At 53.3% G+C, this 22,029-nt stretch overlaps 1 protein-coding gene across 1 annotated transcript in view; it reads left to right on the top strand.

Annotated features, from left to right (window-relative positions):
* The window catches only part of RBPMS2 (RNA binding protein, mRNA processing factor 2), a 30,060-nt gene extending 10,826 nt beyond the window's left edge, over positions 1 to 19,234 (top strand). The window contains exons 2-8 of the mRNA XM_069797682.1: positions 2,799 to 2,876; positions 3,516 to 3,554; positions 4,135 to 4,197; positions 5,792 to 5,942; positions 6,616 to 6,764; positions 17,651 to 17,720; positions 17,981 to 19,234. Of these exons, the coding sequence (XP_069653783.1) occupies positions 2,799 to 2,876; positions 3,516 to 3,554; positions 4,135 to 4,197; positions 5,792 to 5,942; positions 6,616 to 6,764; positions 17,651 to 17,713 (543 nt within the window). The 3' untranslated portion in view covers positions 17,714 to 17,720; positions 17,981 to 19,234. The remainder of the gene's footprint in view (positions 1 to 2,798; positions 2,877 to 3,515; positions 3,555 to 4,134; positions 4,198 to 5,791; positions 5,943 to 6,615; positions 6,765 to 17,650; positions 17,721 to 17,980) is intronic.
* Positions 19,235 to 22,029: the final 2,795 nt, after the last annotated feature.

Genomic DNA, 22,029 nt, shown 5'->3' with positions numbered 1-22,029 from the left:
TAGCTGGTGGCATTTGGGATTTCCCAGGCTTTCTTTGGGGCTATGCCAGCCCTTGGCGGGTGCTGTGGATTGGCTGGGATCCCCTTTCTGATGCTGTGTATGGTGACAGACTGGACCTGGAGGCCAAGGGAAGCTTTTGGCCTGGGAGAGAAGGTCTCTTGCTCCTGTCCTTGGCAGCAACTTATGGGGCTGGCATTAGGAGCTTGTTACTTCTGACAAAGAGCTTTCCGAGGCACTTGCGTTGCTCTGTTCCGGCTGTTGTAAGGGCTCTGAGTAGCTGACTTCCCCTTCCCTGAGCAACTGCGCATCTTCCATTCTGTCACGCCTGTCGCAAGGACTTACGGAGCGACACATCACGGGACCATTTAGAGACCCAACAGGGATGCAGATTTCTATCTGCTTGGAAGAAACATCCATTCTGGGGTCTGAGCACACTCGGATCCTGAAATATTGAAAAGGGATGGTGCTCTCACATGGCTGAGGCACATGTGTGCCACCACACTCTGCGCAGTCCTCTCCTGCAAGAAATGGCCACACGTCTTCTGGGAATGCGCTGCAGGCGCTCCGTGTAGCTCACACTGAAGCACAAGTGCCAAAGTCTTCAATGCAGCCAGCAAGCTGAGAGATACTGCTGTTGCCCACTCTGTCTGGGCATGAGGTGGTCCTGGAGCGATGCATCAAAGCATCAAATGAGGGCCTGGGCTGGGTGGGGAGACTGTAGGCTTGAGCCTGGGCATAGAAAGTGTTTCTGGAGTGCTCCAGATAGCATCGTGCTTCCTTAGATGGGGCAAAGCAAAAGCTGGGGTGTACGGTAGGGCCATCCATACTGAGGGGCCAGGGGAGGGCATGGGAAGGATGCTAGTGTTGGAGTGAAGGATGCTCAGTGGTTGCATTCCGCAGCAGTCTTGAGATATGCCAGGCTTGAGATATGCCAGAGAAGGGCTCTGCACACTAATGGGGGGTGGTAGCACCCACTGGGGTATTTACCAGGTGGTGGCAGTGCTTAGCCTCAGCATGCATGGAGAGCAAGAGGGCCAGAGGACCCCAAGGCTTTCATGATCACTGTCCATCCTGGAGGGCTTAAGCTGCCCCCCTGAGTTGATGTGAAGGGTATCTGCCCTAGCAGGACTGTCTTGGGCACAGGAGCTAAAGGAGGTGCGTGTTTTCTCCTGTAAAGAGAAGAAACTTTCCTGCTTGGAGGAGTCTGAATCTGACTGCCCCCAAAGAGTTACAGGGTGCAGAGGCTGTGCTGCATGCCTCTGTGTTTTCAGGTGGCTGCTGTCTCTAGCCCAGGAGCAGAGCAAGTGTGTGCTGCTCACTTTGGTGGCAGAAGAGGTTTAACGAGGTGTCAGATACAACCCACTTTGGGGAATGAGAAATGACTGAGCAAAAACTAAAATGTGGGAGCAGAGTGCTTCTGCCCTGCAAATGTAATGGGGTCACTCCAGACTTGGAAACAGGCCAGGAGATGGGCTCTGGCTTAGGGCTTCTGGTCCTGCTGCATGTTTTGCAGCTCAAAAGCTTCTGGAACTGTTTGGTGCCATTCTGAGCATTTGGGCATCAGTGCTGTCCCGTGAGCTTCTCAAGGCTTGTTTGGGACTGGCTTGGTGGGTGGCATCCCCATGCAATGAAAAGCAAGGAACATGGAGCTCTGTCTCATTCCCATAGTCCTCTGAATTCCCTTGCCTAGCTGTCAGTGCTGGCTGAGCTGTGCTTGTGGTCTCCTGGTCCTTGTTAATGATGACTAGTGTCTTGGTGACCTCTGTTGTGCATAACTTCCCTTTCTGGGTCTGTGCTATTTACAAGAAGTCTTGGCAGCTTCATCATGCTGCTTCCTATGGAAATAGGCTGTTGCCCAATGTCTCCCAGTTGCAGGGAGAAGGTGGCCATGATGGTCTGACTGTTGAGCAGAGTTCTCCCAGGCCATGAACCTTCAACACTGTTTCTTCTTCCTGGCTATTCATGTGAACTATTATAGATAATTCCAACAGACTATCTATTGAAATCTTCCTCTCGTACTGTATTTTTGCTTATACCTGCCAAGTGCATTTGGACTTAGTACCCGACTCCTACAACTTGGAAAGAGCAGCAGCCTACATGGACTTGGTGCAGCACAGCTGGCTTTTGGCTGGGCACAGCAGAACAAATGCTGTAAGAGCTGGTTTGGGAGCGACTTCTGAAGGGTCTGATGTGTGTTGGTGAAGGAGCTGGGACGGACCCAAAAGTCATCTTCCCAATAATATTCTGGGGCTGTTGCAGAAGTCAAAAGATGTGAGTGTAGCAGTGAGGTATTTTTCAAAATTGAGGGCTGTCTTTGAATCAGTGACTGAAGTAAAGTGCCAGGGTAGGTTAAGGAAAGGAGACCTAGTGTATGATCTGTAGAAAGAGCTAGAGAGACAACTGGGGTTTGTACTGGTCTCTGATGGATCTTTGATACATGTCACACTCTGTGTTAGTGCTTTTGGCAGTGTATGGTCTTCTAGCAGTCTTTTCAAGTTTTAGTCATCAAGGTCCAGTCAGACTGTGGAGCTGGTGTTCATGCCCTAATCAACCCAGACTATTCTGCTAGAGACTGAATTTTTGTAAAGGTCTAAATACTTTGTGGCAGGGAGGAGAGGACTGGGTGTATTTTATCCTGGACAACACCCCTCTAATGTAGGGAAGGGTTAGTGCCTGCAAGGCCACCTTTGCTGCAAGGTGTCTTACTCTTATTGTACCTAGCTTCTGAACTGTGCTCTGTACTCCCACTTTGGTAATAAGCATCTCCTTTTAGTAGACCTCGTTGACCTCTCTTCTAGGTACGGACGCTGTTTGTCAGTGGCCTTCCTGTGGATATCAAGCCCAGAGAGCTCTACCTACTCTTCCGACCATTCAAGGTAAGAAGGTCTTCAAATTTGGTCTTTGGTGGGAAAGATGCTGTTTTGTGGCCAACCTGGCAGCAAAGATCTTGGTCAGAGATCTGTCAGAGATCAGCATGGTATCCCATGGCTTGTGCTCAGCTGGGTAACCTCCCCTGTAGCCTGTTGTTGAAATCCTGCTGTCTCCAAGCTCAGTGAAGGCTGCTTGGTCAGCCCTGCTGCCCAACTGGACAAGACCTTCTTTGAGGATGTGTCCTGATCCCCTGACTGTCCATCCTTCACTAGATCACCACATAGGCTGTCCTTGGGGGAAGTCAGGTTCCCTTGTTTGCACTCTTCTAGAACAGGGCGCTCTGTGCTCTTTAGGCACTAGCCAGGCAGGGTGCTCATCTTGGTAGCTTGATGAAGAGCTAGAAAATGGGTTTTCTTCCCAAAGGGCCAGAATGGACTAGCTAAGATACCTGCTCTGCCCTTAGTCTAATATCAGCCTTCTCTTTTGGTGGGAAGGAGAAGTGTTAACATACCTACTCTGGTGGCAGAGTCTGCCTTATGAAGTGTTTGGTGCTATAGGAACTCCTGGAGCTGTCACGTCATGTCTCAGTTGTAGCTTGGCTCCTTCAGAAACCTGACACTGACTTGCTTTCTTCCCTTCTGCAGGGTTATGAAGGGTCACTGATCAAGCTGACTTCAAAGCAGGTACCTCCTTCTTCCAGCTTGGGCATCTTTGGCTTTTGCTAGAAAACCAGACATGCTGGGAGGGGAGGGGGACAGATGCCACTTCACTATGTAAAGCATTGACTGTGTTCCATACCATGTATACAGCTAGGTTCTGCTTACCTGTGCTGTTCTGGTGACCCCAAGCTCCCAGCATGTGCTGAATGGCTCCATATCCTCTATTGCTGCCCAGGGCTACATGTGCTGGGTGAAACCTGATGCTTCAGCCTCAAACCCAGAGCTGCCAGAAACATTCCCCAGTCCCATCCTAATCAAGGCAGTAGTTCCCCTTGTGGGCAAGGGGTACCTTTGCTGGTGGCTACCAGGGCGAGCAGTGCCCCCATGCGTAGGAATGCCAAAGCATTTTGGTGTGACGAGAGCAGACACAGAGCAGGAATCTTGGGCTGATGACCCAAGATGCTTCAAGCTCTGCTTGAAGGCCCTCTGCAGCTTTAGATGGTCTCTCCTGCTTGCTGTAAGCTGTCTGGGGCAGAGGGGGTGGCAGGGTAGTCTGAGAAGCTGGAAGAGGCTTCCAAACTGAAATCGGCATTATTTCTTTTAGCCAGTTGGTTTTGTGACCTTTGACAGCCGGGCTGGTGCTGAAGCAGCAAAGAACGCCTTGAACGTGAGTACCTGGTGTGCTGGAAGTGCTGGGGGCCGTATGCCCTGCTGTAGCTAGACCTGGAGCTGTGGGCTAGTGTTGCTTGGCTTGTCTGTAGTGTAAGAAGGGTCAGGGTGTCACAGCTGTGCCCTTGAGTATGGAAGCTAAATGGTCCTGCAGCATCCCACCAGGGAAGCAGGTGAGCTTCTTTAAGGCTGACATCAGCCTGAGCAAATGGATGCAAACTGTACCACACTTGGTGTAGGTGTGGCTTCTGACCACTGGAGGACTGCTCCAGGGCTTCTCAGTGTGGGGAAAGAATGGCTACTTCTTTCTCGAGTCAGCATGTACCTCCTTACTCAACAGTTGGTCTCTGATAACAGGAACCAGGCTGTGAATCCTGTTCCTTATCCATTAAGTGCTCCCCCCCTTTATGGGGAACAGTTGTGGACTGAGACACCCCCACCTTGTTCAAATGAGTGTGGATTACCTATGTGTGTTGATGTATAGCCAGAGCTACTCTTGGAGGAGCTTTTCCTCCTGCTGTCTGCACTGAGGTGGGAGCTCATCCTAGCTTGACTTGGAGTACCTGAAGCTGGCAGGTCTTCTCTGGGGAACCAACCTTAGCAAACAGATGAGAAGAGGTGTTGGGGGCATAGGTGGTTCCCAGGCATATACAGGCATATGGTGATACCCAGATGATGCACTGTAATGCTTTAATGAGGCATGTGGAGGTCAACTTGCATTTAGCATCAGCTTTGAGGTTTTAGGCTGAGCTCATCAGGGTATGTGGGTAGTGAAGCAGGCTCATTGCAAAGCTGGTCTGTCCTGTGGCCATGGGGCTTGCTTGGTGCTAGTGGCCTTGTGAAAGCCTCACTTACCAGATGCCTTGATGAAAAGTGTGTGGCAGTTCAGCAGAGCAGGTCCTTGTCCAGGACCTCTGCAGCCAGAAGGTACTTCCTTCAGGAAGGAAGGAAACCAGCCTTCCTGTGCTGCTGTTTCTATAGCAGGGCATGAGGCAGGGTCAAAGCTATCTGGTACAGGCTCTTTAGCACATTCATGGCACTTCCAAACTTCTGCAGCTCAAAAAAAGACCGGAGGATGGTCAACATGGCAGGCATGCCCAAAATGATCTCCATCCCATGTGGGCCTGCAGAATTTAGTGGGATCTAGGCAGCAAGACATGCTGATCTGGTTCTGCTCTGCTGTAGACCTTGCCTTGGGCACTGGGGCATGTACTAGTGTCTCTGCCCAGGCTGGCAGTAGATGTAGCAGCACCACAGTATAGATAGGAGTTCCAGTGTAGATGGGGTTATCCCAGCTCCAGCAGACAGATCTTTCCTGTCCAGTGTTGGTAGCCATCACTGCTATGCTGGTTGGTGAACTGCACATAAGGAACAAACCTGTGTCCCTCATGTTGGAAGCAGTGGTCCTAAGCCAGCTAAACATAGAAATACAAGCATGTGGGAGCTTGAGTGTTGCAGTGAGGTGACAAAAATCTGAGCATGTGACTGCAGCATGATGGCCTTGTTTCCCTGGTTGCTTCATGAATAGACACAGCCTGTGCTTGGACTGGAAACCTCACCTCAGAGATTCCTGTGCTTTTTTTCTGTGACAGGGCATCCGCTTTGACCCGGAGAACCCCCAGACCTTGCGGTTAGAGTTTGCTAAAGCCAACACAAAGATGGCCAAGAGCAAGCTGATGGCCACGCCAAACCCCACCAATATCCACCCTGCCTTGGGCGCACACTTCATTGCACGGGACCCCTGTGAGTATGCTGGGAGGGACTCTGAGGTCATGGCTGGTCCAACCTGGGAGATGCCTAACCCTGGGAATGCTGTGAGGGCAGAAAGGAAACCATACCCCTGTATGCTCTTGTTGAAATCTGCCTGGTGCAGGAAGGCCAGCATGTTAGGGTTGCAGAATAATAACAGGCATCTGGTAAGGCTTCTGGCCAACACTAGAAGTGTTGGGAGAGCAGAGTTGGCTTTGGTAGCTCAAGTGATACTTTAAGTCCTCTAAACCATCCCTGGGTGTGAAACAGAAAGGTTGAGTCCTGTGCCATGCACCCTCAGCATAGCCTGGTGGGGTGAGCAGCCCTGCTGAGGCTTGTTGGGCAGCCTGAAACATGGTGCTGAGCGCCCTGTCTTTCTGTCCTGCCATCCTGTGGCACCAGCCCTGTGCTGTGTGTGTGAACCAGCCTGCTCAAAGCCTGTGTGGGGCACTGAGCAGTGATGGAGCATGTTCCTGCCTCTCTTGGCAAGGCTGGGAGGCCAGAGGAGCAGCTGATCACAGAGATGCTGCAGGGGTGCTGTATTTCATACCTCGCTGAGATGGCAGTGCAAAGCTTTAGTTTGGGGTTGGAAATCCAGAGCCTGTCCCTGAAACAGGCTGTTGGGGCCAGCAACTGAGATGCTGTCACCTTGTCTCCTCCTGTCTAGATGACCTGACTGGAGCGGCTCTTATTCCAGCGTCCCCAGAAGCGTGGGCTCCTTACCCACTGTACACCACGGAGCTAACCCCTGCCATCCCCCATGCCGCCTTCACGTACCCGGCAGCCGCTGCGGCGGCTGCTGCTCTTCACGCTCAGGTGAGTCACTCCCCATGTCCTGTGCCAGGAACTGGGCTCTCCTCTCTCCCCTGCCCTGGTGCTTGCTCCTGTGGGTCTCTGCTTGGCTGGTTTAACCCCGGCCTCTGCACCTTGGCTCCTGGGCAAAGCCTCCTCCTGGCTGAAGTGTATTGGGGAGGGCGGGGGGCCCAGCCCCATGCAAACTGCAGGGGAGAGGTCTATGTGGCTGAGAGCAGTCAGAGCTGGAAGATGATTTCTGACCCTGCAGGTCCAGCCTGCTCCCCTGCAAGAGGCAAGCAGATGGGAGAAAGTCAGGGCTTGACTTGTGTCTGGCTTTGCTGCTCCCTGTGGCCAGAGAGCAGTGTTGTGGGACTACTGTGAGGAAATGCTTCCTGCCAGCAAGTAAAATAGCTATGAAATGTCCTCCTTGAAGTCAGAGCAAAGGCAACAGGCTTAGCTCAGTGCTGAAGCTGAGGGGCTCAGCTGGGACCCCCTTGGGCCAAGTGACTCAAATACTTTTGAAGCTGGAGGAGGATGTCCTGCAGGAGATGAGCAATCAGAGCCTTGCCACAGTGAGGAACTCTGATGGGGCAGTGGTGTTAGCCACCCTGGGTGCAGGCTAGAGAGAGTGACTCTGTACAAGCCTCTGGAAATGCTGGTGGTGATGCAGCTAGCTGCCCGGTGTCCCAGGGTATGCTTGCTGAGAGCTGGAGGTGTAGGGATGCCTGTACTGGTCTGAAACTGGAATGCTTTAATGTACTGAGACCAACACCCCTGCTGAGCATGAAGTCCCTGAAACCATGGAAAGGGAAAGCCAAGACAGAAGTAGTGTCCTAATTCCAGGTTGGAGCCCCTGCCCTGCTTGGTGTTACCAGCCAGCTGTGCTCTGCCTGCTTTGGTCTCTGCTCCTGTAGTAGTGCCATGGGGGACTAGGGCAGTGGGACTCTGGGCTTAGACCTCAAAGCATTGGGGCTTAACCTCTGCTCTCTGCCCTGCCAAGCAGGGTGTTTAGCTCCACTCTTCCCTGCTTAAATTGAGAGGAAGAAAAGCTGTGTCCCCTCACCTCATCCACCTGGCTGATGATCAGCTCAGCTGGCCCTTTGGCATCTTCTTGCTTCCTGCAAGCATCTTGACTCTAACTGCCCAGCTTCAACCCAAGCTTGTTTCCCAAATGCAATATGGAGGCAACAGAGGGGATGCAGGCTCCTGGCCTGTCTAGGCTTGTCTGTCCTGCCCCTCACGCCTGCAGGCCTCTGCTGCTTTTGCCCTTCTACTGATGAGCTAGTGTTGGGCTGAAGCTCCTGTGGGGTAGGCAAGAAGTATGTGAGGACCAGGCACTGGCTCATTCTTCCAAGGGCCTCCAGAGCCAGGCTGGTCCTTCACTGGGAGGGTTGTGCTTGCTGGTGTTCTCCAAAAGTTACTAATGGTGCCCACAATTCTACAGGAGCATGCTCTGCTCCTGGGTAGCCCGGAAGAGCAGATGTCTTCCTTTCCCTACCCCTTGTGTGTAGGGTGATGGAGCCAAGGGCTGTTGCTGATTGAATTGCCCCTGGCAGGGAGGACCAGAGAAAAACCCCTCTGGCCTGGCTGAGGTGATTGAGGGAGGTGAAATCATTCAAGGATGGTCATCAGTGACTGTGTGGGGACCCTGAGTGTAAGGGTTAGACACCAAAGCTTTGTGGTGGGGGAGAAAAACTCTGCTCCCCAGAAGTGGAGGGTATCAAGGAGGCCTTCAGTCAGATCTTTTCCCTCTTAGTCTTAGTTCCTGCCCTCCAGTTGGCAAGCTGCTAGCTTTCAAAGAGGTATTTTGGCCTGAAGAATGACCCTGAGTCTCCAGGGAGCTCCCTGCATAGGTAGAACTCCCTACCCAAAGAAGTCCCTAAGTGGTGATGTACCCCTAAGCCTTAGGGAGCCAGTGTAGCCCCTCCAGGCCCATGGCCATGGCTGCACCCAGCTATCTTCTGAAGACCAGCTGGGCGGGCCGAGCAGCTCCTTGCTGTGTTGTGCTTGAGCCAGCGGTGACCTCGCAGGGAGACATTCTGGCGTGGTATATGTTACCAATAAAGTTTTATGGGGTTAAACATTACTCAGGCTGGCAGCTCTGAGCTGCCTGGTCTCTAGGCTGGAGCCCTCTCCCTTGCAGAGCCAAGGCAGGGTGGAGCAAGTCAGTGAGATGACTTTTGCTCACAAACTGGGCCAAAAGCTGTAACCTCAGTCTTGGCGTGCTGAGCCCTCTGCACTCACTGGCAGGGGCTGGTTTGCCTTGCTGGCAGGGTGGTGGGCACATGAGTTGTTCTCCAGGACAGCTGCATTTCTTCCTTCTGAGACTGGTGTTGGTTGGAGGACGTTCATGGGGACAGCCAGAGCTGTAGTAGCTCTGTAGCAATCAGTCTTGAAGCAGGCATGAAGTTGGAGGCTGTAGCTAAACTGAGAGCTTGTTGCAAAAGGTGTAAACTTGAAGTGCTCATCCTCTCGCAGCTCTGTGTTCAAGTCTGGTAGCGAGCAGGAGAGGAGGTGGCCGCCCTCTGCGATGCACCTATGCAACCTCCTGAAGAGCTGCCCAGAGGGCTGGCAGAAGTGATGAGGGGCAGGAGATGGCATGAGGCTGGCCCGGCCTCAGCTCGCGTGCTGGGAGCTGTCGGTAAGCTGCTTGCAGACGAGACTGATGGCTGCTGCTCCCGGCACTGCTGAGCTGCTGTGCCATGGTGATGCTCCTGGCAGGCATCAGGCTGCTGTAGATGTGACTGTGGCCTGACCCTGCACTGCGAAGAGCCTCTACCTGTGGGGACTCCACTGACTTTAAGATTGTCCCATCTGCCTTCCCTCCCACCCTCTCTCAAATCCCTCCTTTGATGTCCCTAGTGAACTCCAGCCATGATGCCAGCGCAGGCTAGCCCTGAAGCTCAGAGCTGTCCCTGGAGATGGGACACCCTAGTGATGCCTTATTGCAGCTAGTGGAGTGGCTGTACTACAGCTCCATTCCTAGAAGTGTTAAGCATGATGGCAGCCACGTCTGGAAAGACTGGTAAGGTAACCATCTCTCCTCCAAGGTGCACCATGGGATTTGCAAGCTTCTGCCCATCTCTGTAGCCTGTATCTCCTTGGCAACCCAGTGCATGGGCCTCACGCTACCCACCCACCAGAGCCTGGGGAATGAGATACCAGGCCTTCTTTCTAACCCACATCTCCAACTTGGCAGCACATGACATGGCGCACACAGCATGGCACCATCTTACATCAACTCCCCCCAGCTGAGCCAGGCTCAGCCAGGTCCTGCTGGTGGGAGGGGAGCAGCCCGGTTGAGCCAGGGGCAGAGACAACCCTGCCACTTGGTGTGAAAGAAACCTGGTTTCTCCCCAACCATGACCCTTCGAGGGCAACCAGAAATACACCTTGACCTCACTCCTGGCACACGGTGGGGGAGGTGAGTGACGTGATAGTGATAGCACACGACTAAATTCTAGCGGGCACGTTAGACAACAGCACTTGCCGGTCACTTTGTTCCAGAATTGCATACCGGGACAGACCCTGCCCTTAATCATGGGTCTAATCTCACCTCTTTCCTCTCCAGTTACTGGAAATGGAGCAAGTTCCTACCTGGAGCTTGGCTTCTCTCTTGCAGCCTGAAATCACAGGCAGGACACAGGTCTTGTGAGCCATAATGAAGGGAATCGGCAGTCTGGGAGAGATGGGAGCGGCGTAGGAAACTGGGAGCTTGGGAAGAGGGAAGGTGGCCTGGCTTGGGACTGGTTGGCAGGGAGGATGGTTGCTGTGGTCAGCTCTAACTGAAGGAACCAGAGTCCTGGCTCACTTCTCCTTGCAGTGGCTCTGGGTAGACTTTTTTCCTCTTTGTGGAAGTGATGCTGGGGAAAGCAGTCGTCAAAGATGGGGGCCCAGGTCTGCCCTTGCCCTTGGAAGACTGTGAGGTGCAAAGATGTGCAGAGTTGGTCCCCTGGGAAGATGGGGAGAGCTTGCCACAAGCATAGAGACAGTGATACAGCTTGTCTTGTTCCACTTGGACCTGGTGAACAGTTTCATCTATTGCCTATGTGATGGAGTTGGGCTGCATTGCGTCTCTAATGTGAAACCACTTGTTTTGGAGCACCTCTAAGCTGGGCTTTGAGTGGGCAGTAGGAGACACCAGGGGCTATCAATGCTCCTGGAGCTCTTCTGCAAAGGGATGCTTTCAGCTGTGGCAGCACCCCTGAGGGGCAGGACTTGCCCTGGAAAGCAGGGGCTGGATGCAGGATTGTTTCATAAGAACGTGAGTGAGGCTGGTGGTGGTTACCACATGGTGCTTGTAGGAGACTAGGCTGATGTGTTGGGTACCCAGAGCCCAGGAGACTGTCTGTGGTAGATGCTTCCAAGGCAGGGAGCAGGTCATGGGCCAAAAGCTCACAGATGCCAATCCCTTTGGGGGTGGGCTGCCCAAGCTGCCCTCAGAGCATCTGTGTTGCTGCTGCTGGCAGCAGCTTTGTCTGGAGGCTTTGAGGAGATGGTGGAGGTGGGCCTCTGAAGCTGGGACCTGTCCAAGCGAGTGGTGGGTAGAAGGAGCAGTCCTGGATCATGGCTATGTGGTGGTGGTGTGAGAGCCTAGTGGGACCCTGAGGCTTCCCAGCACTGAGTTAAGGCAGAGCCCATTGATGGAAGGAGAGGTCAGTGTTCAAAAAAAACCCCTTTCCCTCTTGTTTGGCACCTGGGCTGGCTCAGAGCAAGTTGGATCTCCTGAGTGGTGGCTGCTGTTGTGGATGGACATGAGGCAGATCCCAGTGGCTGTGATCTGGTGCTGACCCTAGAGAACTGGGAATGTGGGGAAGATCTGCTAGGGTGGGCTCAGGTGCTGTGCTCCTCTTTGAGTACTGCCTTCTGTTGGGATGCTGCTGTTTGGTGGGCATGTGACAACCTGGGTGCCACCAGCCTGGCTGAGCCCTGGAGAACCAAGCAATGACCACCACAGTGGATCTGCTGGACAACAGGGATCCTGCCTTTGCACCACTGGCCTCTGGACGCACTGCATGGTCCCATCTGCAAAATCTCCTGAACTTTGTCTTGTGGCAGCTAAGCTCTGATAGACCTTCCCTGGGCTGGGAGGCTGGAGACAGCAATGGATTTTCTGTGCCTAATAACTTGTTGCCTGTTTGTTGGGGCTGTCGTGTAGGACTTTCCAGGATAATTTTTTCAGGACGATCTCCATCCTTCCTGGAGGTATGAAGCACTCTTCAAGACCTCCATGGTTATGGTGTCGTCTTAACCTCCAGTAACTTAGTGCTGGCTGAGCAGCCCTGAGCAAGCTCTCCCTAAGCCAGCTGTTTCCTCCTAGCCAGTGAAAAGCAGGCAGAAGATGTTCTTAGCTCCTCCAGGTACCTGCTGAGCAGCCATTCTTGCTAAATCACACCTGATGAGTGAACTGGCCCGAGACACCATCAGAAGTGACTTACCTGTGGCCAGCACTGGCTCTCCCTGGTTAGCTCAACCCAAAGGAAAGCAGCACAATTTGTTTCCATTCTGGGAAAAGGAGAAATGCTTGTTTGCTGTGGTCTGTGAGATGGGTATATCTCCATGACCTGTAGCATAAGCTGCCTCCAGGCCCAGGGGGCATTGGATGGATGCCTGTTAAAACACTCCTTCTAAGCAACAGGATGGATCAGCGTCTGTCGTGTTGTGCATGCTCCTCAATGTGGTGTGAGATGATGTGCTGATCTTCCAGTTCTCCCTCACCATAGCTGCTTGGGGAGATGTGTGTGCTTGATTCAACTTCAACTAGGTTTTCTTGGTGGTGGGCTGAGCTGCTTGTGTCTTACACAGCATGCAAGTGTTTGGATGCTCATCTCTTCAACCCAGCCCCCTGAAGGACCCTGGAAGTGGGTGGCTTGGGTGAAGTGCCTGCTGCTGAGGCTGGAAGCGTGTGTCCAGAGATAATGGATGATGTTAGTGCCTTCTGGGTGCACCTTTGCAGGCTGTCCTTGCCTGCCCTGAGTTGTGTTCCCAGCAGCTGGAGCAGAGCAGCTCTTGCCAGCCACCAGTGTAGTCTGCTCAAGGCTTGCACCCAGTGACCCGCAGTCTGGGGGAAAGTGGTGGCCGTGAAGTTTGTGGCTTGTTGAGGTGAGGCTGTCTCAGCAGCGCAATTGAAGATGCCACTCTGCATGTCAGCAGCTGGTAACTAGATGCAGCTCTTGGACATGCTGGTTGGGGCCTTACCAGCTCCCAGGAGTACAATGGAGTGCTTTGTCCCTGCCTGCACAGGGAGCCTTTCTGGTACCTGGGGAGGTGGCTGGGTCCATTCTCATTGTAGGGATAGCTCTGAGCTCCACAAGATGCTGGGGCTGACTGCAGAGCAAAGATAAGCAGGCCTAGAAGCAATTGAGGATGAAAAGCAGGCCATCCAAGCTAAAGGTGGCTTGAGGATGGGTCTGTGTATTCAGTCCTCCCTACCCCCCCTCTTTTTCCTGCTGAAGGAATTGCTCTCCGTATGGATGGTGAGCAAGATAGGAAATTTAAATTCTGAGGGTAACTGGGAGACACAGTGGAGGACTTGACAAGGGGAGTGAAGTGCTGATGGGGTGTTTATCTGCCCCATTTATTCTTTCTTTGTGATTTTTAGGTAGCACTGGTCTTGTGCTGCAGCAAGGGAGGGGCTGTTCACTTCTGGATGTTTCACCTGGCCTCTGGAAGGTGGCAGGCAGAGGCACAAATTTCTCTTCTCCAGTTTTTTTCTGGGACAGATGTTGAACGCGGCAGCACGAGGCTGGCTGCAATTGGCTGGCAGTGTCCGTCTTGTCCCTACAGGCAGGCGAGCAGGAGATATTTGCAGTGGTGTGGCCAGACTTCTTTCCAACTGTGAGCTAATGCAGCTCCAGAAACAACTGCGTCTCTTCCAGTAAAAGCCTCCCTTGCTCTGTGTTCCTTGCCCAGTGTTGGATGTCTCCATTCACTCTTTCTCAGCTTCCTCCTTGACAGACATAGTATTTTGAGAGATAATGGATCTTCCAAAAGCCCTCAGAGAAATTTGCTCCCTACAGGGAAGTGCTTTGGCTTGGCCTGCTGGGTTGCAGTCCTCTTGGGATGTTAGAGTCTCTTGTAGTGCTGATCTCCTCTTCCAGATGGCTCCAGGAGTCCGCTGTTTGCAGAACCTCTCTACTCCCTGGCAGAAGCAAGGTGCCTGAGACATAGTGAGGGATGTGGAGACAAAACCACCTTGGCATGTGCCATTGTCCTGAAGAGCACATCCTCTTGGCTAGCTGCTGCCTCCAATCTGGTTCTTCCAGTGCTTTCTGCTGGTTTCAGAAATGTCTGCCCTAATGAGGGGGTCTTCCTGCTTCATCCCATCAAGCCCGTACTCTTTCTGTGGGCTGAAAGACCTGGCAGGTCATTTCCTCACCCTGCCAACATGTCAGAGCCTTGGCTTGTACCCAGGATCATTGCATCCGCAAGAGCTCCTGCCAGCCTCCAGGCTGAGCCCCTCTGGCTGCAGGGCTGTGCTACTGGCAGGTGGGGCCACTGTGAGTCAGGCTGGTTGGGTTTGTGTGTATGAGCATCAGAGACCTCCAGGAGGAAGGCAAGGAGAGCTGGTCCATCAGAAGTGGAGGTTTATTAGTGCCAGAGCTACAAACAGCATGTGTTTTTGTAGGAGAAAAGCAGCATTTCTCTTGAAACTGGAGGTGCTGGAGGCTCTGGCCAGGCATGGGGTGTGCATGTGGGGCAGAAGCTGTCTCAGACCCCCTGAGGAGGGGATGGAGAGCCACCAGGTTTGGGTAGTGGGGTCTTGCATGTGTGCAGCTGCTGTGCTTGCTTACAGGTGGGCTGCTTGTGCTGAGCCTGGTGTGGGATGGAGGCAGCTCTCGGGGTTAAGCAGCCTTGTGAATGCAGGGGGAGTTCCCTGTTGCTGCTGGGCAGGAGGAAACTACTTCCAGCTGTGGGGGGGAGGGCTGCTGGAGTGGGAGACACTGGCCAGGGAGGAGGACTGCTGGCTGCTGAGGAGATGTGGATCTGCTGAGCAAGCACCTCCTGGTGACAGGGCTGAGGGGGAGCAAGTAAGCCCTGTCCTTGCACTGGCAGCTGCTGTGGTGGCCCCATAAGGTGTCAGTGGTGATGCTGCCCGCACCGGGCTGCGAGCCTTCCTGGTCTGTGTCAGTGCAAGGAGATAACTGTGCCCCAGAGCAGCGCAGTGGCCCCAGGCTGGGGAGCAGGGGTGCAGCTTAGCAAGGTCCCTCTCACAGGCTAATGGAGAATTGAAGGCATTGTGTGTGTGGCACCAAGATAGCACTTTGGTCATGGCACTAGATGGGACCCTTCCCTGGGGAGAAGGGTCTTGGTAATGTCTATGCCCTCAATTCCCTCCGTCCAAGGCTGGACTGACTAGGATGCACCTGGCTGCTGTGTCATGGAGTAAGCTATGAGGCCAGCTGGGAGCTGAGTTGGTGGCACCCACTTGCCTCATGAAGGTGTCTGGCAAGGAGTCTGACCAGCCCAGTGTACCTGGCTACAGACAGTTACCTCAAGTGTGGTGCTGGTGCCTGAACAGAAGCCTGGGATCCAGCAGACCTAATCTTGTAGGAGCTGGCACAAGAAGAGGGACTTGAGGCCCCTGAGCTCATGCTTGGGGCTGTTCAGTTACTGGCATCACAGCCCTTGTGCTGGTGGAGGGAGGACGTGGCCACTGCAGGCAGCTGTGCTTTCTGGGAGGTATGGGCTTATGGTCCCCTCCAGCTCCTGTATGGAGGCTGCAGTGTCAAGGTGTTGGCAATTTGCTGCGTGTCTCTGCATGAAGGAGTGAATGCAAAACCTCTGGCTTTGCACCTCTGTCGGGTGTCAGGCTTTTGCTTTTTACGGGGGTAAAGGGTGTAGGGTTTGAAGGTACCCACTGAGGATGTGCCTAGCTTGGAGAGTAATGCAAGGGCTGTCACTGAGTCTCTGGGTGTCCTGGTCTTCAGCTCTGTCTCTTCTGAAGACTTGTGTGCAGCTTCTGGAAAGCTGATGCAGCTGTGGTTGGGGACACAGGTCTGCATCTCTACTCCTGGATAACTTTGCAGCAAGACTTGCATTGCATGTATCATCCACTGCATCAGTTGGGTGGCATGCTGCCTGCTAGGTAGTTAGAAAATAGCTAGCTCCTGTTTCCTCCTCATTGCTAACTGTCATCTCAACCTGGAGTGGCTTTCTTGCTGTCTCTTGCATGCTTACAGCCTGTAGGGGAGACCCGACTCTGGCAAGAGCCCTGTTAGAAAGAGGCTGGCAGGATCGCCCTTGCTGTGCATAGCTATGTAGGGGTTAGATGAGCTGTAAAGCCTCTGCCAAAGTAAATGCTTTGGCTGTGGCTGCAACTCTTCCTTTGCCCAAATGACCTGGGACCTTGCTTTAAGAAAGTCTGCCTGTCCTTGATCAAGGCTCCCTCTTGAGACAATGCCATGCATGAGGGTGGGAGCTGGCCTGGGAATACTGTTGTTTTTCCCTCTGGCCCTAGAGTGGTGCATGTGCTTGGGAGGGGAGCATCTAGCCAGACTTGTTCAGGCAAAGGGACAACCTTGCTGGAATGGTCTGGGAAGGGGAACAGTTCATGCTGGGCTCTAGGGAGTTTTCTGCCTCTTTTCTACCCATCTTAGAGCAAAGTCTATCATTCTGCTGGTACCCAGACCCCTGAGCGTACCTGCTGCTCTTGATGCCTGTCTGCACTGAGGCTGTGCTCTCCTCCCCACTCTCCTCCCTCCCCAGCTGGTGGGATGGCTGCTGTGTTTCAGCTAGCTCCCTCTGCAAACAGCAGCAGGACCGAGCTCCACGAGCTGCTCCTGCTGCTGGATCTGTGTTCAGTCAAGTGGCACAGGCTCCTCTCCTACTGCTGTCAGGCATGAAGCTGCTAACTCAGCCCAGCCTGATGTACCAGTCTTGCAGATGAAATGGGAGTATCTGGATGTCTGATGCTATTCTGCTGGACATTGCCAGCTTGCTGCATCTACTGACAGGCTGGGAAGTGACTGTTCAGTTACTGTTCCCATGTCTGTTAGTTGGGTTCCCATCCAGCAGTCCTCCCTCAGCAGGGAGCAGGCCTGAGCAGTAGATGTGGCAGCAATGACCTGCCAGGAAAGCCTGCAAGTCTTGCTGGTTTGCAGCTCTACCAAGTTCTTCCCATGATGTGGTCTGCCTGGAGCCTCTTCTGATGGCTGGGTTGTGGCTTAGAAAACTTCATGGGTCTCTTCTGTGGTGGATGAGCTGGTTCTTACCCCATATGTGTCATGTAGAGGTTGTCTGGTTTAAATGTGTGGTCTTGAGATGCCTCCTTCTGCTGGCTGAGGGCAGAGCGGCCACCACCTCGGGGTGCTGCATGCCCAAAGCAAGCCTTCTCTGCCCTGCCTGAGCCTGATTGGGGAGAAAGATGTAAACTTGGGGGGCGTGGGGGAATGGGAGCATGCTGGGGGGGGAACAGCCCCTCCTTGTGCACACTTCTCCAGTGGTAAACTTCATAGACAGCTTGGTGGTGAGGAGCTTTCCTAGCTTGAATGGTGGTGGTCTGTGTGTTGTAGTGAGCTGGGGCCAGGCATGGGTGTGAATTTGGGGGCTGTCTTCTGGTTATGCCAATAGGCAGAAAGTACTTGAGATGTTGAGGCAAGCCCTGAGATGGGATGCTAGCTTCCTTCTTAGACATGTGGGATCCTGCCATCCTCCTTAAGGGAGGGCCTGGCTGGGTCCCTGTCCTGGTATGAGCCATCAGAGCTGTCTGGCATGCTGGGTAGTGCTGGCATGGTGCAGCCCCAGGTTGGGATGCTACTCAGTGTTTGGGGCTCACCCTGGAGCCTCCTTTCCCATGCTGGAGACATCCTTACTCAGTGGAGTACATGGCCTGAAGGAGCTGAAGGTTTGGGCTCTGGTTGAGATAATCCTAGATCATGGACCTGTGGCATGGCTTTCTTTTCCAGATGCGCTGGTATCCTCCCTCTGAAGCTACCCAACAAGGATGGAAGTCTCGTCAGTTTTGTTAGTTCGTTAGTAAGTAATTAATTACTCTTGGAGCTGGGTCCTTGTCCTGCTTGTCCCTGGGCTCTTGTGGGGAGGAGGGATAGGAGCTCAGGCTCAGCCTCCTGCATCCACCCAAGGATGTGGTTGGGTTACATGGATGGGTGATGGAGCCAAATCCACCCTGGTGGGAGTAGGGAGACCCACCAAGCCCCAGGGTGGGGAAGGACCTGTGGGTGCTGCTTGGGGAGCAGATCCAGCCAGCCCCACTCACCGCTGCTCCTCTTCCACAGCGTCTCTCCTCGGCTTGTGTTCCTCCTCCCTGCCTCTCCATGGAGGGAAGTGCCAGGGATGATCGCTCAGACTCCTCTCAGTTTGGTTTGTGGCCAGCGGACAAGGCGCCTGGCCCCTGTGCGCTGCCCCCCACCCCACCCTGGGGCTGCCAGCATCCCCTGTCCCCAGACTGTGAAGCTGCCGTGGCCCCTGCCATGGGCTGTGTGCTGCCTCCATCCATCCTTCCATCCCTCCCTCCCTCCATTCCCGGGACATCCTCCCTGACTGAGCTTCGCTGTCCGGCTGTGCCGAAACCCAGCTGGGGGGGGGGCGCTTGGTCCTGGACTTCCCCGAGCTCACCCTGCCCCGGTAGCTCGGCTGAAGGAAACGAAAGGCAATGGGTTTTGCATGTTTTCTGGCATGAATTAAAACACTTAACTTGTGTATGTGTGAGTGTAAGTTTGTTTGTTCTAGCGTTTGTGTAACCGTTAGCAACAGGTCTTGGCCCAATGGATTGATCCATCAAGGTTATCATCTTGCTTTGGTGAAGACTTGGCTTTGAGAAATACTAACTGTCCTTGTCTCACCCCTTCTCCCACCTCTGCCCTCCCCTTCCCAGTACAACCAGAAAAATTTGAAAAATGTTTCTTTTTTTTTTTCTTTCTTCCAAGTATGATGCACTGGGTTTCTGTTCTCATCCATTCTTCTCTGGTTTTAAAGTCAGGGTTATTATATTGTTATTTTTTTCTTCAGACCTCTATATATAGAACAGCTGTAAAATATCTAACTTTTTTCCACATCTTTCTGATTGGAGAGCATCCAGTCCTGCCAAATAATCAGCCATCCTTATGGGAATACCGAACAAAAAAAAAGTACGAGTATTTTTGTACCATGTGTAATAAGGAAATATTTATGCATCATAAAGAATTTCTTGTGTGTTTGTGTGCAATTAATTATTATTATTATTAAAGAGAAATTGTAATCCTGTAAGATAAGTTAATGTTTAGTTAAAAGCTTGAAAGAGAAGGGTTGTCTTCTGTAACAATGATTCAGTCAGGCATAGTAAACAAGAAATTGTGCAATTTTTGTTTTAGCATCTTATTGCTTGGTATTGAAGTGCTTTAAGTATTATATGACCATGGCTGTCTCGCTTGTATTAAAAGATTTGAGAATAAGTTGCTATATAATTGCTGATCCTATGAGAATGTGAAACTGGATAATATATGAAATGCAATGACAACAAAAAAATATACCCAGAGGCTGCTGTGACTCTTTTTCTGTGGTCCGTTGTGTTTTCTTCTGGGGCTGGGTTGGGATGCTTCAGGCTTGGTGTTACCCTCCCTGCCTGGGTCCCCCAGCCGTGCCTGGAAGGATGCAGCCTGGTCCGGGATGTTGCTGAGGACCATGAGCAGGGTTGGGGCATCTCCCCCCCCCCCCCCCCCCCCCCCCCCCCCCCCCCGTAGAAGAGCAAGTCCTTGCCTGCGCAGGCATGTGTTGGAAAGGGACTGTTGATGCTGAGCTCTTCTGGAGGCCTCTGAGAGGGCAACCATGTGCTTTTTTGGGTGTTTGTGTTTCTTCCCCCGCCCCTGTCAAGTGCCTGTGGAGGCTGAGGGCCTCTCCTCCTTGCCAGCACTTCTCTTCTGCCAGGGATGCAGTGAGGAGAGATGTCCTTAGAAGGGAAACATCCTCTGCGGCTGCAGCATTGCCATGTGCCTGCCCAGCTCCTCCTCTGGTGCAGGGTGGCCCGGCTGGGGCTGCTGCCATCTTTTTGTGGCCTTATCTGTACCTGCTAAAGCAGCTCTGGGAACCGCAGATGTGGAGGGGGGGGTTGTCCTGGTGGGATGAAAGCAGGGCTGGATGTTACAGTGGGAGCTGCCTGTGGCCGCACTGGAAAGAGCTTGCTTAAATCCCGGTGGGGTGGCCTGGGTGGGGTCTCCCTGCTGTGCCAAAGGGCTCCCTGCAGCTCAGCTCGGTGAGTCCCTGTGATGGGGAGGGGGCGGCTCCTAGAGCCCTCCTGTGCAGCTTCCTACCCCGGGGATCAGTGTTTTCCTCTCTCCCCAGGGCTTCAAGGGCAGTGCTGAGCAAAGGCGAGGAGCAGGGGGAAAAAAAACCCACAACAAACCAACACAAGAAAAAGCGAAAGGCAGGTCTAAAAATAACCCTGCTGGCCACTGTTCCTGGGAACGGGCTCAGCTGAGCTCTGCAGCTCTGGGAAGTGACTCGCTGTGGACCACAGGCTGCCTGAGCCAGAGCAGCCCTGCCAGCCTGTTCCCCATGGGATCTCCCCAACCCACAGTCCAGGGTTCCTCGCTGAATCCCAGCTCCTGCCTGACTCCCAGCTTCTTCTGCTGGGCCAGCTCTCCCCTGCCGGGTCCATCCACATCTTGCAGCTCTGCTCACCCAAGCGGAAACACCCCGGAGAGCAGTCGGGGCCTGGTGATGGGAGCGTGTAAGGCTTTAAATTATAGAGGAGATTTTTTTTTTTTTTTTAAAAAAAAAAGCCTTTAGCACATGCATTAACATGGCCAGGCAATGAATAATTTATGCTCGGCTCTATTAAGCTTTTACACTGGGACCCACGCAACACGGCTCGCCTCGGAGCTAAAGTAGGTCACGTCTGCTCCGAGGGTCCCCGGGCATCCCCCTCCCTGGCTGGTGTGACATGGCGCAGGCGTGTGTGTGCACACACATGTGCGCTTGCTGCCTCTGTCCATCCGTGTCTGCTTGTCTGTGTGTGCGATGGCCCTGCCCTTCCCAGGCTGCTCCCACTTGTGTCCTGTTCGAAGAGACGCTCTTTGGGCAGCTATTTAGGGATGGGGAATGTCCCCGGTCTGTGGGTGGGATGAAGCTCCGGGGTGGAGAGCAGGTCTGGATGGGGCACAGCCTGATGGCATTGCCCAGGAAAAAGGGCGCAGGTTGCTGGCACCCAGGTGCTTTCGTCCGTGGTGCTGGCTGCACCTGTTGGGTAGTGGCTGTAGGAAAAAGCTGCCAGAAAAGAGAGGGGATGGAATTGGGGCTGGAAGAAGAAGAAATAGGGAAAAGGCTGGTTTTGGCACGCTTTCATTTTACATTTTACTGGAAACTCCTCCTCTCTTTTCCTTGTTTTGAAGGTGGGGGGAAAAAAAAAATCAATCTGGGAGCTTTCAGACCATTTTCTCCCAAAAGCGCTGTGCTCTGCCATGGCACATGGTCCAGGTACTGCAGCAAGGAGCACTTTGGAAATAGAAAAATCCAGCTGTTCTGACGCAAAAAGGCCTTTCAGCACGGCCGTGCTGGACAAGCTGCCGCTTTGAAATGATTAGACACGCTTACAGCAAGCCAGGGCATCTTCAGGGAGGCCAGATGCAAAACTCAGTCCCTGCTTGAAACCAGAGACATAGGGAAGGAGGAGGGCATCTAACACCTGCATTCATCCAGGGACCTGCTGATCACAAGAGACCACAGACCTCCTGTCTCCAAGGTCAGGAGTGCCTCGCGGTGCTGATGATCTCCTCATGGTCCTGCATGCCTTTGGTGATGATTAAGGATACCCAGACGCAGCTCAGTTGTGCAGGATGCATGATCTGGTGCCTTCAGCCATTTCTACGGCATATGAGATGAAAAGTGATTCAAACGGCTTCTGCAAAGGATCAAAATGGCTTTTGCAAACCCCAGCAACTTCCATCTGCTGGTCTGCACTGGCAGCGCAGGGAGAAGAGCCTCTGTCACCATCTCCTTTCCCCAAGGCATTCCTCCTCCCTCAGGCTGAAGCCTTTCATGGTTGAAGACCATTTTGAAGACCACCGATGTCCTCTTAGTTGTTTGTCCATTGGGCAGACATTAATGGCCAACCATGAGGCGATGTCTCAGCCCCAGATCCATGCTGCATCAGGCTTTAGCAGCTACCGCACCCAGCTGACTTCCAAGAAGCTGCGTTCACGTAACGTTGCTAGGATTTCCATGGCAAATGGGGATCCCCAGCCCTGTGGGGATGAGGAGCAGGTCTGCTGCGGTCAGGGAGCATTGCGTGTACCAGGTCTGTGGAGCCCCAGCCCAGCTGCAGCACGTGGCCAAATAAAATGAATAGCCA

This window comes from Haliaeetus albicilla, chromosome 12, assembly GCF_947461875.1.
Source record: "Haliaeetus albicilla chromosome 12, bHalAlb1.1, whole genome shotgun sequence".
In the NCBI taxonomy this organism is placed as follows: domain Eukaryota; kingdom Metazoa; phylum Chordata; class Aves; order Accipitriformes; family Accipitridae; genus Haliaeetus; species Haliaeetus albicilla.
Note: the sequence above shows the minus strand (reverse complement) of the source record. Positions and strands in the feature narration are given on the sequence as shown.